At 47.7% G+C, this 17834-nt stretch overlaps 1 protein-coding gene across 2 annotated transcripts in view; it reads left to right on the top strand.

The window, feature by feature from the left end:
• The window catches only part of MYO7B (myosin VIIB), an 84175-nt gene that overhangs the window by 42182 nt on the left and 24159 nt on the right, over positions 1 to 17834 (top strand). For both annotated transcript variants that reach the window (XR_008295255.1, XM_053214846.1), the window contains exons 15-22: positions 303 to 466; positions 2133 to 2270; positions 4100 to 4252; positions 4891 to 4989; positions 6762 to 6856; positions 14087 to 14171; positions 15695 to 15913; positions 17226 to 17396. Coding sequence is in view for 1 of the 2 variants with exons in the window: in XM_053214846.1 (XP_053070821.1) it covers positions 303 to 466; positions 2133 to 2270; positions 4100 to 4252; positions 4891 to 4989; positions 6762 to 6856; positions 14087 to 14171; positions 15695 to 15913; positions 17226 to 17396 (1124 nt within the window). In the remaining variant the exon portion in view is untranslated. The remainder of the gene's footprint in view (positions 1 to 302; positions 467 to 2132; positions 2271 to 4099; positions 4253 to 4890; positions 4990 to 6761; positions 6857 to 14086; positions 14172 to 15694; positions 15914 to 17225; positions 17397 to 17834) is intronic.

Genomic DNA, 17834 nt, shown 5'->3' with positions numbered 1-17834 from the left:
TTCAGGCAGAAGGACTGGCAGTGGATTCGATAGGGGTTGTGGAGGGGCTGGCGGGTGTGGGGGTCGGAGGGTTTAGAGGTGGGTGTGACACACTGGGCAGAGATGAGTGCAGGCCCGGGTACAGGGGGGCCCTGCTGGCCGGACAGGGAGGTCAAGGGAGGGGTGGAGAGGGCGGCTTTGGCAGGGACTCCTTCAGGCCTCCTGATGTGACCAGAGTCCCCACCCTGCTGCCCTCCCCTTCCCCTGTGGGTCTGTGGTGATGGCCGAACTGGGCTGGCGAGTGGGCTCTGCTTCCCCCACAGGCTTCCTGGAAAAGAATCGAGACGTGCTGAGCACAGATATCCTCACCCTGGTCTATTCCTCCGAGAACAAGTTCCTGAAGGAGATATTCAAGCTGGAGTCCGCTGGGACCAAGATGGGCCACGGGACCATCATCCGGGCAAAGGCAGGGAGCCAGCTCTTCAAGGTGGTCTCCCGTGGGTGGCCCTGCCAGTGCCTCCTGGGTCTCTCAGCCCTTAGGGCCTCAGGGGTCAGACAGGCACACACAGGGAAGACCTATCACCTGGGTCTCAGTTGCTCAGTCAGGGCCCAGAAGTGAGCGAAAATCAGGAGTGAGGGGTTGCTGTGTGGGCAGTGGTAAGGGAACAGGTTCACATTGACAGGCCTGCTTCTGAGAGTGTAGTGGTCTGGTGGAGGCACATCTGCTGGTGTTAATATTATGTTTCTAGATTGGTCTCTATGTATGTGTTGGGTATGTGCATGGTGTATGTATTGTGTGGTGTGTGTGCATGCCGTATGCGTTTTGTGTGGTGTCTCTGGGGCATATGTGTGGTGTGTGTGGTGTGTGTGGTTATTTGGTATATGTGCGTGTGGTGTGGGGTGTGTGGAGTGCGTTTTGTGTGATGTATGTGGGTGCAGTGTGTGTATGCTATGTATGTGGTGTGTGTGTATGTGGTGTGGGGTGTGTGGTGTGGCAGGGGCAGCACTACGGGCCACCGGCCAGGGAGGTGGGCAGCAGGGAGCCCTCAGTGCTCCCCAGGGAAGCCTAGGATGTCCTGGCAGGGTGGGGGTCTGCCTACCCACTCCCTGCCATGCCTCCACCCCTCAAGAGTGACTGTTCCAGAAAAGGCCCATGAATTGTCTAATGAGGAACTCCCCCACCAAGGGGCAGGGAGATGGGCCCAGGAGTGGCTCAGGAACTTGGGGTGTAGGCAGAGGAACCTGCCCCCTGTGCCTTGCATTCTGCTCTGGCCACACTGAGGTGCCCTTGACCTCTCATCATATCATGCCCCACCCTACCCTCTGTAGGCAGCCTCTCCTGAGACCTCAGGGCCCAGGAAGGCACCAAGAAGCCCTGAGGCGGTGCAGGACTTGCCCACGTCTGGAACCAGCTGGGACCAGCCCATACCCTCTGCATCACTGAGTTAGGCTACACTCTCCACAGCAAGGCCAGAGTATAGGCTTGTCCCGGCCACCGTGGGGCCCCTGGAGCATGTCAGGAGGACATGGGGGGGAATGCACATTATTTCACCAACCTGGACAACAGGAAAATGCTGCCCATTGTTCCTGTAAGGTGCCAGTGGTGGCTTTCTTGTCTCAAAAGTGTTGCCACGTGTCTCCAATTGCTGCCATTTGGCAGTACCTGCCTTCGTTCAGTTGCCTTTGACTCGGAGAGGGTTTGATCAGGGAGCATTGCCCAAGATCAGGCATTGCACAAAACATACACTAGGGCTTGTTTTCTCCTGCATCCATAGTTTCAATACATTTGTTTTAAAACTATATACGTTTACTACAATGCTTACAATGTGCAGTATAAAACATGTTTTAAAAACAAAACTGACACAAGAACTGAAAATGTGGAAGGGTGAGGTAAAAAGGGAGTGTTGTAAGGTCTCACATGCTTTCTCACGCTGGTGCATGATCCTGTACACCCCACGTGGGAGACCCCACCTCTAAGCAGGATGCCTGGCCATGTCTTGCTCACCAGAACCTATGGTGGGCCAGTAAGGGAGGGGCTGAGTGAACACAGCCCTGCCCATCTGTGGGATGTTGGCAGGAGCCCTCCTCTGGGTCAGCTGTGCCCCAGGCCGAGCCCCCCAGCGCCCCGCTTGTACCTGTGCTTCTGCTTGCAGTCTGCAGACTCTGGCAAGCAGCCCTCCACCCTGGCAGGCCAGTTCAAGAAGTCCCTAGACCAGCTGATGAAAATCCTGACCAGCTGCCAGCCCTACTTCATCCGCTGCATCAAACCCAACGAGTACAAGAAGCCACTGGTAATGAGGGGGGGCTGGGGGGCACACACGAGGAGGGAGGGAGCACCTACTGGATGAGTCTAATGGCATCTAGGGTTATGTCACTCCTTTACCAGGGCCTGGCTAGCATTAGAGCTGTCTGTCCCCATTTTACAGATGGGGACACTGAGGCAAGGTGACCAGTCTAGGCCATTCTAAGGTCAGTGACTGGCAGGGCTTTGGATAACCAGACCTCTGCTATCTCTGGCCTGCCATTCACCAGCTGTTTGCACTTGGCCGGTGCTCTGCTTCTCTGAGCCCGTTTTCTCTCCTGTAAAGTCAGAATCCTGCCAACCTATGGGGGCAGCAAGGCCTATACATGATGTTTTGGCACATCTGCGTGTGTAAACCTGGCTCAGTAAGGCAGCAACCCATACTAGGATGTTAGAGGCTGGCTAGCTGTCACCAAGACCTGAGGCCAAGCAGCTCTTTGGAGGTTGGCTTTATCTGCATATGTGCTGGGTAGGAGCCTGCCACCCAGAAGTCCTGGATCTGTGGGCTTGGGAATCACACCCAGAGGCTCAAATACAGGACTCCCCAAAACTGGGAAATAACATCTAAAAGGAGATGAAATGACTCAAAAAAATCTTATAAGGGGAAAAAGTTAATATTACATTAAATGCAGCATATTTTTGGAATAGAACAGAATTATATGAAATTGGGACTGGCCCAGGAAATCCAGAAGCTAGGCACAACACCTGTATGTTGGGTAATAACTGTGCTTTCAGAGGCCCTCTGCCCTCATCCCCCACCCCACTTCCAGCGCTGAGGGACAGGTGGGCGGGGCCTGGGGCTGATGCTTCTGTCTCTCCAGTAGCCCCAGCTGGGACATGGCTCACAGACAGTGGCTGCTATGTAGGTGTAGGGGGAGGCCAGGCTGAGGGGCCAGGCAGGTTCAAGGTGAACCTTGCTCAGTGTGGCCCTGAGCCTCAGGCACCTCATCTTTAAATTGGAGCTAAGTACCCCACTATGTAGGGCTGTTATAAAGATTAAATGAGAAACATGGAGCCCACTGGAAATGCTCAATAAATGGGAGCCAATTAGTTGCCCAAGACTAACTGCCATGTGGCCCTGGACCCCACGAGCAGTTGGCTCTGTGGTCCTCAGCCTTTCCAGGTGGGTAACAGCCTGCTGGTGGGCTTGCCAGATTCGAGGGTGTGCCCTTAGTCCCCAGACACTCCTGGCTGGGAGGTTGAGGGGGGCTCTCTTGCGGCTAAGCCATGCAGAGTCTGGAGCCATGGCTGAAGACCCGATTCCCCTGCTCAAAGCATCGTGTCCAAATTCCTCTCTATCAGCCATGCCCATCTCTGGGGGAGAGAAACTAAGCTGGCTACAATGCTTTCTGACTCTAGGTAGGAAATGTGTTTCTTCATTCCATTAGAGTGTGGGAGGTGGGACAGCGCCCACCCCAGCACAGGCAAGGCCGCAAGGAAACTTCTTTGAGAACATTGTTGTGGAGCATTTAAAAACATTTTAAACATGACATATGCAAATAACTTTTATATTCATAGTACTTTGCATTTGCTGAGAATGAGGGAAGTATTAGTGTTCTTGTGGAAGTCACAGTTTGTATATTACCGACTTCCATCTGCTTGGAAATACTCTCGGGACCGAATTTTCAGTGACTTGGGTCCAAATTCCTCTCTGGAAAATAGGAGTCTGCAGGTTAAAGCATACACTGCGATTCAGGCAAGCATCGTGGGGTTCTCTCGTATCTGGGGACAGCCGGGTGGTTGGGAGGGCCGCCCTGGCAGGTGCACCGAGCACGTGCAGCTGTTCAGAAAGCAGGCCTGTGACCTGTGCGCCCGCAGCTGTTCGACCGGGAGCTGTGCATCCGGCAGCTGCGCTACTCGGGCATGATGCAGACAGTGTACATCCGCAAGTCGGGCTTCCCCATCCGGTACACGTTTGACCTGTTCTCCCAGAGGTTTCGTGTGTTGCTGCCCAGCGCCGTGAGATTCCAGGTGCTCACCCTGCCACCGCCCCCCCCCCGCCCCCCGCCTGCTCATGCTGGCCCTGACAGGCGTAAGTGACCTCAGGGGCACCCCAACCCCCAGGTTCAAGGGGGTCCTCTAGCTGCCCTCCCAATGCTGAGGGCCCCTTCCTGGACCCCCTTCCTTCTCATCTCCCCCAGCCCCATCTCTCACTCCCTGGGTGCCCTGGGAGAGAGGGAGGGGTTGGCTCCCACCGTGTCACACTCCCTGGATGAGGTTAGTGGCTGAAATGTTGGTACTAGGAGCTGTCTGCCATTTAAAGCAAACACTGGCGAGATCATGCCCTGTTGGGGTTGCTGTTTGGAGCAAGAAGTCCTTCCCATCCTTTCTCAAACACTCAGCTGCCTACACTTGGAGCTGCTGTCCAAGTGCTCAACAGCCACGCTGAGGCCCCAGGCGTGGTGGCCTCGAGGCTCCTGGGTCTGGGCTCTCCCCTGGCCCCATTCTTGTTCAGAAGTGCCTTGAGCCTATGTCCTGGCCAAGCAACACTGACACCCAGGGGAGAAGGAAGACTCGAGTCCCAGAAAGCCTTTGTGGAGGGAGCCTCAGCCTCCCACCTGGGGGCCTGCTCCAACGCCACCAAGCCACTCCTGTTTTCTCCTCGGCAGCTTCGAGACAAGGCTCGCCAGATGACCCTGCGCATTGCCGAAACGTGGCTGGGGACAGACAAAGAATGGAAAGTGGGAAAGACCAAAATTTTCCTGAAGGTGAGCCCCTGAATACACTGGTCTTCAGCCTCCTGGAGCGTGAGGGGCTGGTCTCATGCCCACCAGGTGGCATCCGCTCACCCACCCTGAGCCAGTGCCGTGGGAGCTTGCTCTGGGCATGGCCCCCACCCTGAGGCACCCCTGTTGTAGAAAGCCATGCTGTAGAAGAGAGGCAAGGGACCATGAGGAGAGCTCAGCCCCGCCTGCAGAAGTCCAGGAGGCTTCTCAGAGCAGGGCATCAAAGGCAAGACCTCAGGAGAAGGGGGAGCTGCCCCAGGCCACCAGGCAGAAGCAAGCAGGAGCTCAGGATAGGCTCCCACAGTCCCTTAGATAGGCCTCCTCCTCCATGTGGGGAGCCACAGTCTAAAGAGTCAGACCTGGGGAAGCTCCACCTCTTTAGAGCCCTGGAGAGCCAGCACTTCCATGGAAGGAGCCAGTGTGCTGGCCCCCCTCCCCCAGAAGAGCTTGTCCTTGAGCAGGCCTGTGCAAGCAGCACCTCCCATCTCCATCCCCTACAACTTCCAGCGAGGCCCGAGGTCACACAGAGGCAGCTTGTGGCTGACACCCACAGCCTTTGGGCCCTCCAGGACTGCACGTTGGGTCAAGAGCCACGGAGGAGAGATCCTTGTAAGCTGTGGGTGGGTGAGCAAAGAGAGAAAGAGGAGGGAGGAGAGAAGATCAGTGCCTGGACACATGCTCTGCCAGCCTGCCCAAGCGCCACCCCATCCCCCCACCCCTTCCAAAGTCCTCCACTCCCTCCACTTTCCCCATAGAGCCTGCCCACCTGTCTTCATCTGTCCCCAGAGGGACCTCCCGACCCTGATCCTCTGGTTAGTCTGTCTGTTCCTCTGTCCATGCATTAGCCAGGCTTGTGCTGGGGCTCTGGGACTTAGACAACCGGGAAGACACAGAGGGGCTTCAGATTCCACTGGGGAGGTGAGGCCGGGGAGGATAGACATTGGGCAAGTCCCAGGGTGCTGTCCCAGAAGCTGGGACAGACGGCAAGGGCCACAGGGGTGCGGTCAGTGTAGGCAGGTGGTGGAGGAGGGGAGGAGGAGAGTGCCCACCCTTCCCTGGCTACTCCTTGAGGCCACCGTCAGGGGTCTAGTGTACTTCTGTGTTTCCAGTGCCCACCCAGGGACATGAAGAGGCTCCATGCTTGCTGATGCAAGACTGATGGAGGCAGGAGAGGCCACCAAGCCCCTGCCTCTCCTTACCACTCACCAAAAGGCCAAGCTTCTTTCTGTTCCACAAAGATGGTCTTTGCCCTGCAGGGACTAGGATGGCAAGCCCAAGGAAACAGGGATCCAGTTGAAGCACAAAAGCAGGCCAGGGACGGTCGCAGCTCAGGGGTGAATAAGGCTAATCGACCCACTTCGAGTCCTACTCGAAGGCTGAGGAAACATGTTTATATTGAAACAAGTATGAGCCTGTAATACAAGTTGCATGACATTTCACATGAATTTGGGGAAATAAAACACAGCTTTGGGGAAACTTTTTGACCCCTTCTTGGGTTCTCCAGAGCAGAAATTAAATTTGCCAGATTGAATTCACAAGAGAAAAGAGCTAAGATGGGAAGTTCTTGGATGGGGGACTGGAGGGCTGATGTGAGCTACATCAGGATCAATTTGAGTGCCCCTTCCCCTTGCTTGCCCTCCAGGGAGCACATATGGGAAAAGTCTGGGCGACCCTTTGGGAGACAGAGCCCTGGCCCCAGGTGGTGTGTGGAGATGAGTGGGAGCAGCTACATGCTGGGGTCTCTTGTATCGCAGGATAAACAGGACACTCTGCTGGAGTTACAGAGGAGTGAGATGCTGAACAAGGCAGCCGTCAGCATCCAGAAAGTCCTGCGAGGCTACAAATACAGGTGCTGGCCCTGCCCAAGCCCTCCCCAGCCCACACACCCACATCTTTTCATGGGCTTATCTGCCACGAGTATGTATATCCTCTTTTGTGAACCGTCTGTGTGTGCTATTTGCCCGGTTTCTAATTTAATTCTCTGTTGAATTTTGGGAATTATTTATATATACTAGATACTAGTCCTTTGCTGGATGCATGGTTTGCAAAGATCTTCTCCCAGTCCAGCATTTTTCATGAAGTCCTCTTAAGAGGGTCTTTGCAGAGCAAAATTTTTAGTTGTTTTTTTCTAACTTTTTTTAATGTTTATTTTATTTTTGAGAGAGAGACAGAGTGTGAACAGGGGAGGGGCAGAAAGAGAGGGAGACACAGAATCTGAAGCAGTCTCCAGGCTCTGAACTGTCAGCACAGAGCTGGACATGGGGCTCGAACTCACGAACCCTTAGATCATGACTGGAGCCGAAGTCAGATGCTTAAACGACTGAGCCACCCAGGCGTCCCCAAAATTTTTAGTTTTGATGGAGTCCAGTTTATCAAATTTTCCTTCATGGAGCTTGCTTTTGGTGTCACCTCTAAGATCTCTGCCGAAGGTTTTCTCTTATCTTTTTTTTTTCTAGAAGATTCTATAGTTTTACAGTTTACATTTAGGTCCATTTTCATTTTGAGTGGAACTTCTGTAGGGTGTGAGACTTAGGCTAAGTTTCTTTTAAAAAATTTTTCCCCAGTGGATGTTGCTCCTACATCATTCACTGAAAAGTCCATCCTTGTTTCAATGACTTCATTTTGCGTCATTCTGTGTCAAAAATCAGTTGGGCGTATTTGTAGGTCTGTTTCTGCATTCTGTATTCTGTTGCATTAACCTGTGTGTCTGTTCCTCTGCCAATGCCACACTGTCTTGTTGACTGTAGTTCTATAATAAGTCTTGAAGCTGTATAGACTAGTTCTTCCTACCTTATTCTTTTTTTAAATTGTTTTAGCTGTTCTGGGTCTTTTGCCTTTCCATATACATTTTAGAAACATCTTGTCCATATCTACAAAAAATCTTGCAGGGATTTTCATAGTAGTTATGTTGAATATCAATTTAAGGAGAATTGATGTCTCTATTAGGTTGTTTTCTAATCCATGAATTCCATTTATTTAGATCTTTTTTGATGTCTTTCACCAGTGTCTTGTAGTTTTCAGCATACATGTTCTGTACATGTTTTGTTAGGTTTATACCTAAATTGGGTTTTTTGTGGTTTTTTTGAGAGATTATAAATGGTGCTGTATTTTTAATTTTGGCATTGATGTATTCATTGGTGGTATGTTAAAATATTATTGATTTGTGTGTTGACTTTGTTTCCTGTAACCTTGCTGAAGTCACTTACTTTTTATGGATTTCTCAAAGTTTTCTATGTAGACCATCATGTTATGTGCAAATAGGAACAGTCTTATTTCCTCCTTTCCAATCTATATATCTTTTATTTACTTTTCTTGCTTAATGTACTGGCCAGAACTTCCAATATTATAAGAATGGTGAAAGCAGATATCTTTACTTTGTTTCACAGCTTAGGGGAAAGCACTCAGTCTTTAACCATTAAGTGTAATGTTAGCTGTAAGTTTCTTGTGGTTGATCCCTATCAAGTTGAGGAAGTTTCCTGTATTCCTAGTTTTCTGGGAGTGTTTCTCGGAAATGGGTATTGAATTTTGTCATCTGTTGATTCTACATCAGTTGGTATGATCATGGGATTTTTTCTTGTTTAGCCTTTTATTTTTATTTTTATTTTTTATTTTACCTTAGCGAGAGAGTAGCATGTACAAGCAGGGAAGAGGGGCAGAGGGAGAGAGAGAGAGAGAGAATCTTTTTTTTTAATAAAATTTTTTTAAAGTTTATTTATTTGAGAGAGAGAGAGACAGTGTGAGCAGGGGAGGGGCAGAGAGAGGGGGAGAGAGAGAGAGAGAGAACCCTAAGCAGGCTCTGCACTGTCAGCACAGATCCTGATGCCTGATGTGGGGCTCGAACCCATGAAATCGTGAGATCATGACCTGACTGAGAGTCAGACACTTAACCAACTGAGCCACCCAGGTGCCCTGAGAGAGAGAATCTTAAGCAGCCTCCATGTTGAGCATGGAGCCTGACCTGGGGCTCGATCCCACAACTGTGGGATCATGACCTGAGCTGAAATAGAGAGTCAGATGCTCAACAGACTAAGCCACTCAGGCACCCCCTTGGTTGGCCTTTTAATATGGTGGATAACATTGACTGGTTTTTTAATACCGAACCAGCCCTAGAATAAACTCCACTTGGTCATAGTGTGTAGTTCTTTTTGTATATTGCTGTATACTATTTGCTAATATTTTGTTATGAATTTTTACTTCTATATTTATGAGATCTTTAGGTTTATTCTTTTGTAATATTTTTGTCTGGTTTGGTATCAGAGTAACATTAGCTCCACAAAAAGAATTAGGAAGTGTTTCCCCCTCTTCTATTTTCTGGAAGGGATTGCACAGAATTGTTGTGAATTCTTTAAATGTTTGCTAGAATTCTCCAGTGAAACCATCTGGTCCTGGAGACTTCTTTGTGGGGAGTTTTTAAATGATAAATTCCTTAGTAGTTGAGGGCAATCCAAATTATCTATTTCAGATTGAGTGACTTGTGGCAATTTGTGCTTTTTGAGAAACTGGTGCATTTCATCTAAGTTGTCAGAAAAATTTTGTATGTGCAGAGTTATTCATAGTATTCCATTATTATAATTTCGATGTCTGCAGAGTCTGTGATGATACTCTGTTTCATCCCTGATATTGACAACTTGTGTCTTTCTCTTTTCTTGGTCTGTTTTGCTAGAGAGGTCTGTCAATTTTCTTGACCTTTTCAAAGAACCAGGTTTTAGTTTCATTGATTTTCTCTAATGCTTTTCTTTCTTTCTTTTTTCAATTTCCATGATTTCTGCTCTTTTTATTATTTCTTTTCTGCTTCCAGCCTAGAGTGTACTTTATTCTTCTTTTTGTAGATTTTTAAGGTGGGAGCTCAGATATTTGATTCAAAGCTTTTCCTCTATTCTGATGTAAAGTGCTATAAATCTCCTCAGCCCTTCTTTAGCTATGTCTCATACATTTTGATATGTTATTTTTTCATTTTTATTCAATTGGTTTTTTAAAAAATTTCCTTTGAGACTTTCTCTTTGGCTCATGGGTTATTTGGAAATATGTTGTTTAGTTTCCAAGTGTTTGGAGACTTTCTTGTTATCATTCTGTTATTGATTTCTAGTTTGATTCCATTGTGGTTAGAGACACAATCTGTATGGGTTAAATTTTTTTAGTGTGCTGATATTTCCTTTATGGCCCAGGATATGGACTGTCTTGTTATATGTTCTAAGGGTGCTTGAAAAAGGCATGTATTCTGCTGTTGTTTAGTGGAATGTTCTAAACATGTCAATTATATCTTGTTGGTTGATAATGATATTGAATTTTATATTCTTGCTGATTTATTGCCTAGTTGTTCTACCCATTATTGAGAAAGGAGTGTTGAAGTTTCCAACCATAATTATGGATTTTCCCATTTTTCATTTCAATTCTATCATTTTTTGCTTCATATATTTTTTAGCTGTGTTGTTTGGTGCATACACATTTAGGATTGCTATGTCTTCTTGGTGGATTTATCCTTTTATCATCATGCAATGTCCCCCTCTGTCTCTGGCTATTTTCTTTGTTCTGAGGTCTACTTTTCTGATAATAATACAGCCACTCCTGTTTTGTTTTGGTTATTATTTGCATGATATATATTTTTCATCCTTTTACTTTCAACCTGTGTTTTAAGTGAGTTTCTCATAGACAGTCATGCTTTTAAATCTATTAAGCCAATCTCTGTCTTTTAATTGGTGTAGTTATACTTTTTACACTTAATGTAATTATTTATGTCAGAAATTAAGTCTGTCATTTTATTTTTTGTTTTCTGTTTGTTCTCTGTTTTTCATTCCTCTGTTTTCTTTGTCCTGCCATACTGCGGATTGCCTAAATGTTTTTTAAAATTCCATTTTCATTTATTTATAGTGTTTTCAAATGTATTTCTTTTTAAAGCTTTTTTTAGTGGTTGCTCCAATATTACATTATATATACACAAATTATGACAGTCTATTAGTGTCATCATTTTACCACTTTGAGAAGTATAGAAACTTTATCTGTCTTTATGTCCTTTTACCTTCTCCCATTTGTAATATAATTTTCCTTAAATGTTTCCTCTACATACATTTAGAACCACATCAGACAGTGTTACAAATTTTGCTTCAATCATCACACAAAATTTTGAAAACTCAAAAGGAGAGGAAAGTTTATTGAATTGCTTACTTACACTATTACTTACTATTTATTTTTTCCTTCTTGGTATTCTACGGTTTCTTCTTTTATCATTTCCTTTCTCTTTAAAGAATTTCTTCTATTTGTTCTTTTAGGAGGTCTAGTGACAATTCTCTTAGTCTTCATCTGGGAATGTCTTGATTTCCCCTTCAGTTCTGAAAGATATTTTCACTAGCATAAAATTCTGGGTTGATGGCTCTTCTCTCTCAATCCTTGGAGAATATTGTGCCACTTCCTCCTGGGCTCCACGGTTTCTGATGAGAAATCCAAATCATTTTCTCCCTATAAGTAATGTGTTGTTTCTCTCTTGTTACTTTCAAGATTTTTTTTGCCTTTAGTTTTCAGAAGTTTAACCATGATGTATCTTGATGTGAATTTATTTGAATTTATCCTGTTTGAGGTTTGCTGAGCTTGTTTATATCTTTTGTTATGATTATGAACTTTTCAGTTGTTATTTCTCGTAATGCTTTTGCAGCACTATCTCTTTCTCCTTTCTTTCTAGGACTCCAATGACCAAAAAAAAAAAAAAAAGATACAGTCCCAATGGTGCCTAAGGCTCTGGTCATTTTATTTCAGTCTCTTTTCTCTCTGTTTTTCAGGTTGGGTGATTTTTACTGTTCTATCTTCAAGCTCACTAACTCTTTCCTCCTTTCTCTGTTGCCAAACTGAGGTTTTTTTGTTTTTGTTTTTGTTTTTTAATTTCGTTATTGTATTTTTCAGTTCTAAAAGTTCCATTTGGTTCTATTTTATGTCTTTTACTTCTTTACTAAGACTTTGTATTTTCTCATTTGTTTCAGGTGTGTTTATAATTGCTCATTGAAGCATTTTTATAATGGCTAACTTTTCTGTCCATGTTGGCATATGTTGCTTGTCTTTTCTTATTCAAGTTGCTATTTTCCTTGCTCTTTGTATGATAAGTGATTTTGGACTGAAACATGGACATTTTGGGTATTATATTATAAGAACTCTGGGTCTTGCTTAAACATTCTGTTTTAGCTGGGTTCCTCTGACACTACTCTAGCAGGGAAAAGTAGGGGTGACATCTGTTTACTGTCAGATGAGGGGAGAGTCTAAGTTCTCCACATTGCCTCCATTGACTCTCAAGGCAAGTAGAGGTTCTTTTTACTGCTGGCTGGGAGTGGGAGTTCCAGCTTCCCAGTAGGCCTCCACTGATACCACAGGAGAGTGACATTCTTCCTAAATGGGGATGGTGAAAGGCCTGCCTGTGCACTAGGTCTCCTCTGATACCACTCCAGCATGGAGGGGAGGAGTACCCCATTACTGCCAAGTGGTGGTGGAAGTCCAGAATTCCCCAGGGGTCTCCACCAACACTTTAGCTCCTAGTCTGGGAAATATGAGGTAAAAAGAAAACCTAGAAAAATTACCACTGTGTCACTCCTTGGATCTGAGATCTCTAGCTAATCTGCCTTCTCCTCTCCACATTTCAGTCTTCTCGTCTTTGTTTTACATTTTAGTTGTAGTTAGCAGGAGATATAAGAAAAAAGTATGTCTGCCCCATACATCTTCTCAGAAGTGATTATCATCGATAACTGATGGTGTTCTTGTTCTTCTACACAATGCAATTAGACAAGAATATTAAAGAAAAGATAGAAATTAGGGTTTCTCAGCTTCAACTCTGTTGACATTTTGGATTAGATAACTCTTTGTTGTGAGGGGCTGTTCTGGGCATTGTGGGATGTTTAGCAGTATCCCTGACCTCTACTCACAAGACGTCAATAGTACCGTCCTTCCCCATCTCCCAGTCATAACAACTCAAAATGTCTCTAAACATTGCCAAATATGCCTTGGTATAAATACCAGAAAGGAGACAAATTATCTTTATTTTTGATAATTCAATTATTTACTTTGGCCTATATTAGAATCATCTGGGGAGATATTTATACTCTGTGTGTATGTATACGAAAAAAATATTAGGTAGATGGATAGATAAATAGATATACAGATATATATATTTCCCAGAGCCTTCAGCAAAGATTCTGATTTAATTGGACTGGGTAGGGCCTGAGCATCAATAAATATTGAAGTTCTCCAGATGATTTTTAATATGGTTGAGGTCTACTGTCTTAAACCTAAGAAAATATCCTGAAAAACTAATAGAAGTGAAAAGGAAACTCAGATAAGTGTGAGATAAAAGATACATCTATATGCACCAAGCTTGCCTCCCCAGAGGCCAAATTTCAGGTTACCCTCCCAGTGTTCAGCCCACTTTCCTCCCTGCATCAGAGAGAAGTTCGATGGAGCTGCCAGGCTACCAGGGCCTAGGGGGCTGCCCTCCTGCCTTGACTTGCCTCCAGGGAGGAGTCCCAGTCCTGGGATTTCTGACCTGGTTCCTGGCAGACACCTGGGCTACTGGCCAGAGGAACAGGAAGAGTCTGACAAGGAATAAAAAATGAGACAGGACGCCTGGATGGCTCAGTCGGTTAAGCGTCTGACTCTGGCTCAGGTCACGATCTCACAGTTCATGGGTTCGAGCCCTGCGTTGGGCTCTGTGCTGACAGCTTGGAGGCTAGAGCCTGCTTCGGATTCTGTGTTTCCCTCTCTCTCTGCCCCTCCCCTGCTTGCGCTCTCTCTCTCAAAAATAAAATAACCATTAAAAAAATTTTTTTAAGTTGGAAATGAGTTTTATCCCTAATACAAGGAGTGAGGGAAAATGTCCTGATTGTTCTAAAAACTGCACTGTCCTAATTCACAAAGTCGCATCGTTGGCAGATCTCAGTTCCTAACACGTGTGTCTTTGGCTTATAAAGGCTTCTGGAAAAGAAGTAATATTTATATTCATTCTCCCCAACCTTTCATTATCCCTCTTCCCTTCAAATCATTTTCCCCCCAAAGGGTGTGAAATGTGTGAAGTTGTTACATACATTTGGACTTGCATTCGCCCTTCTAGGAAGGAGTTCCTGAAGCAGAGGCAGGCAGCTGTGACCCTCCAGGCCGGGTGGAGAGGCTACTACAACAGGCGGAACTTCAAGCAGGTGAGAGAATTCACTTGAGAGGCTGCTCCAGCTGAAAGTTCATTCTTGTGAAGGTGAGAGCTCAGGCAGGAGGGATCAGATCACTAACGTGTTACAACAGACCTCAAATGACCAGCTCTCAGCACCCCACACAGTGTCTGTTTAGCATCATTCAGGTCACAGGCTTTCAGGTTTATGGGCTGCACAGTGTCCTTTTGCAGAGTTTGGAGCATCTCCCGAGCTAGAACAAGGTGGCCTGCTCTGAAATCATATGATCGTCTTTTCTCAATTTACAGGCAACAAATAAATGGATGGATTATTCTCTGTTTCAAGGCCTTCAGATGTTTTTCATAACCACAGGCACTGCTAATAAGTGTCTGTTCAAGAAATGAGCTAGAGCAACCAAAACCATGCCCTACTGGGCCTCACTTGACCACTTGCCTTTGTCCTGGGACATGACTATGGTTGAGACACACAGTGGTCACATCAGCAAACCAGGCTCAGGAAACCAGGACCAGATGGGCCGTGAGAGGCTACAGTTCTGTGGAGGAGAGCAAAGGCCCCTGATTACTGGGCTGTGGAATGATGCTTTGGGGGCAGAGAAATTCCAAAAGGAGCCTTTGGGTGTCTGGGCAGAAGAGGCTGAAAGGCAGGGAGCAGAGAAGTGACACCAAGATGCACATCCCAGCATTTTGAAATTTGACCCCGGGCCTGCCTGGGTTCTGTGCTCACAGGACATAATGGCAGCTGACATGGATGGAAAGTCTACTTAGAGCCATTGCTCTGCCTGCATCATTGGATTTGTTATTAAATCCACCCCATATGTCAAGAAACTGAGGCATAGAGAAGTTAAGTAATTTTCCCAGGAGCACAGTGAGTAAGCAGTAGAGCTGGGGTTTGGGTGCCGGTCTGCGTGACATCCAAGCGTGTAAGACAAAGCGTGACCCCACACACCTGGCACTCACTGCATTGGTCTCTGAGAAGCCAACAAGACTCGCCCAGGGACTCAGGGACTGCCATCACCAGAGCATGTTTGCAGCATAGAAATGGGTATTCACCAATTTATTTCCTCTTTATGTTAAAGATCCCAGAGATTGGCTTGGTGATGCCAGCCATCAGCCTCCACCTGGGGGCACTAGCTCTTGACAATTTGGCTGACCTGGCTTTAGGTGTGATGAGCAAGGCCTCTGGGACCCCATCACCCACATGACATCCAAACCAGTGCTCTACCCCTAGCCACCAGGAGAGCACTATACTGCTCACACCGTTCCACAAATGCTTATTTAGCATGTATTTACATGGCAAGGACTGTTCTAAGTGCTTTGCAAGTAATCACTTATTTAACATGCTTCTACTCATAGGTGTGTAAAATTTTAGCACTAGTCCTTTGCCCAAAAGTAGAGAACTGTAAAGGTAATTTGCGAGGTCTCCTGGGGCATATGACTTGCCTCTCTTTCTCTGTGTCCCTTTGGGGAGGCGTTCTCTGCACTCTGCCCTGCTGGGCCAGGCCTCACTTTGGATGTACATCCCTCTTGCTTCCGCAGATCCTCCTGGGTTTTGAGCGCCTGCAGGCCATTGCCCGGGGCCTCCTACTGGCCAAGCAGTACCAGATGATGCGGCAGAGGACGGTCCAGCTACAGGCGCTCTGCAGGGGCTACCTCGTGCGCCAGCAAGTCCAAGCCAAGAAGAGGGCGGTGGTGGTCATCCAGGCACATGCCAGGGGCATGGCCGCCCGGCGGAACTTCCGGCAGCAGAAAGCCAATGTAGGTGGCCGCTGTCCTCTTGGGCCAGTGGGGGATGCGTGGGACCCACGGCAGGGAGGGCAGTCAGGAGGGGTGAGCGGCAACATGAGCTTTCACCAGGCACTCCTATCCCCTCCATGTCCAAAGTTATTACTGCAGCATGTAGGACACCTAGGTCCCCCCAGGAACACACAGTGGGTGGCATGGGAGAGGCATCGTGTCAACAGGATAGTCTTATGCCTGGAACCTGGAAATTGAGCTTCTTGATCCTCTCCCTTTAGCCCTGGGGATGGTTTCTCAGTAGGACTGGGCCATCCCTGGATGACGTAGGAAACCAGGGCCAAATGAGCCATGGGAGACCACAGCTCCAAGGACGAGGTCGAAAGCCCCTAGTGACTGGGCTGTGGCATGACAGGGGACAGAGAAATTCCAAGAGGAATTTGAGTGTCTGGGCAGGAGAGGCTGGAGGACATGGACCAGGGGAGCTGTGCAAGTTGCTCATCCCTGCATTTTGAAATCTCTCCCTCGTGACCCCCTCTCCTCCAGCCGGCATCTGAGACTCAACCTCTTTCTTCGGAACTGTGATAAGGCAAAGGGCTAGGATGAAGTCCACACCTGCTCTCTAGATGAAAATTAGGTCTGCTGAGTGCATTACTAGTACAGTGGCCAGGACAAGTAAGAGAACAGAGCCTCAGACGTATGAGCAGCAGACTTCTGCTCCCGTGTGGCCCCAGACGGGCCACAAATCAGCCTCATCTGTGCGCTAGTGAGGATGGGCCTAGGGACCTGCCCTAGTGGAGCCTTGGTGCTCTTTGAGTGAAGGGACCTGGTAGATAGTTAGGTTCTGGGGGCCCCTGGGGTTTGAGGCGGTTGCTCGGGGACCATGTCAGGGTAGGGACAGGCAGGCAGCCCCCATTCTCTGGACCTCCCATTCTCCATGGGAAATGAAAAGCTCAGGGTGGTTGATCTCTAGTCACACTAGCTATTAAATTCTAGGATTTTATTTATTTTTTATGTTTTATTATTTAATGTTTATTTATTTTTGAGAGGGAGAGAGAGAGTGTGAGCAGGGGAGGGGCAGAGAGAGAGGGAGACACAGAATCCAAAGCGGGCTCCAGGCTCCAGGCTGTCAGCACAGAGACTGACACAGGGCTTAAACTCACGAACCTGAGTTAATGGATTAAGCCCCCCAGGCGTCCCTGAATTCTAGGATCTTGGAGGAAAACTTATTGATCTGAACGAACAACGTTAGAAGGAGGTTTGGTTGAGTTCTGGAAGGTGCTTGCCTTCACTGGGCCTGTGGTAACCTTTGCCCTGTGGGGCATCTGTGCAGGGACTCCTGGTCCTCCCGGCTAGGAAGCAGAAGAGTCAAGATGCCGTCCCCACCAGGAAGCGCAAGTCCATCTACGACAGTGTCACTGACACCGAGATGGTAGAGCGAGTGTTTGGTTTCCTCCCCTCTGTGATCGGTGGGCAGGAGGGCCAGTCCCCGAGGGACTTCGAGGTAAGATGGGTGCTGTCATTCAGGGGTCTGGCCTGGCAGGGGATAGGAGGGCCCCGCTTAGTCCCTGACCTCAGCCAGCCTCTAGGCTCACTGAGAAGCCGGGGGTGAGGGGGGTGGGGGGGTGGATTTCCCACTCATATGTGACCCCTTTCCCAGAGCACCCTGCAGCTGCAGCTCTGCAGATTGTGACCTGGGGACTGAGGAACACTGAGAACTAATGAACATTGGCAGCAGTGTCTGAGGGAGGAGGAAGCAGGGTGGGAGGAGAGGGCTGGAGTAGAACAGATCCCCCGGGCTCTCACTGCACTGCTTCGGGCCCTGAGACCCAGTGACCCAGGTGCCCCCCTGACCCTGCCCCCAGGTGCTCATGCCTTTCCCCTGAGCACGTACACACACGCATGCACACACGTATGCACACATAGTACACACCAGGCTGTG

This window comes from Acinonyx jubatus, chromosome C1, assembly GCF_027475565.1.
Source record: "Acinonyx jubatus isolate Ajub_Pintada_27869175 chromosome C1, VMU_Ajub_asm_v1.0, whole genome shotgun sequence".
Lineage (NCBI taxonomy): Eukaryota > Metazoa > Chordata > Mammalia > Carnivora > Felidae > Acinonyx > Acinonyx jubatus.
The sequence above is the reverse complement of the archived record's forward strand: the minus strand, read 5'-3'. Positions and strand labels throughout refer to the sequence as shown.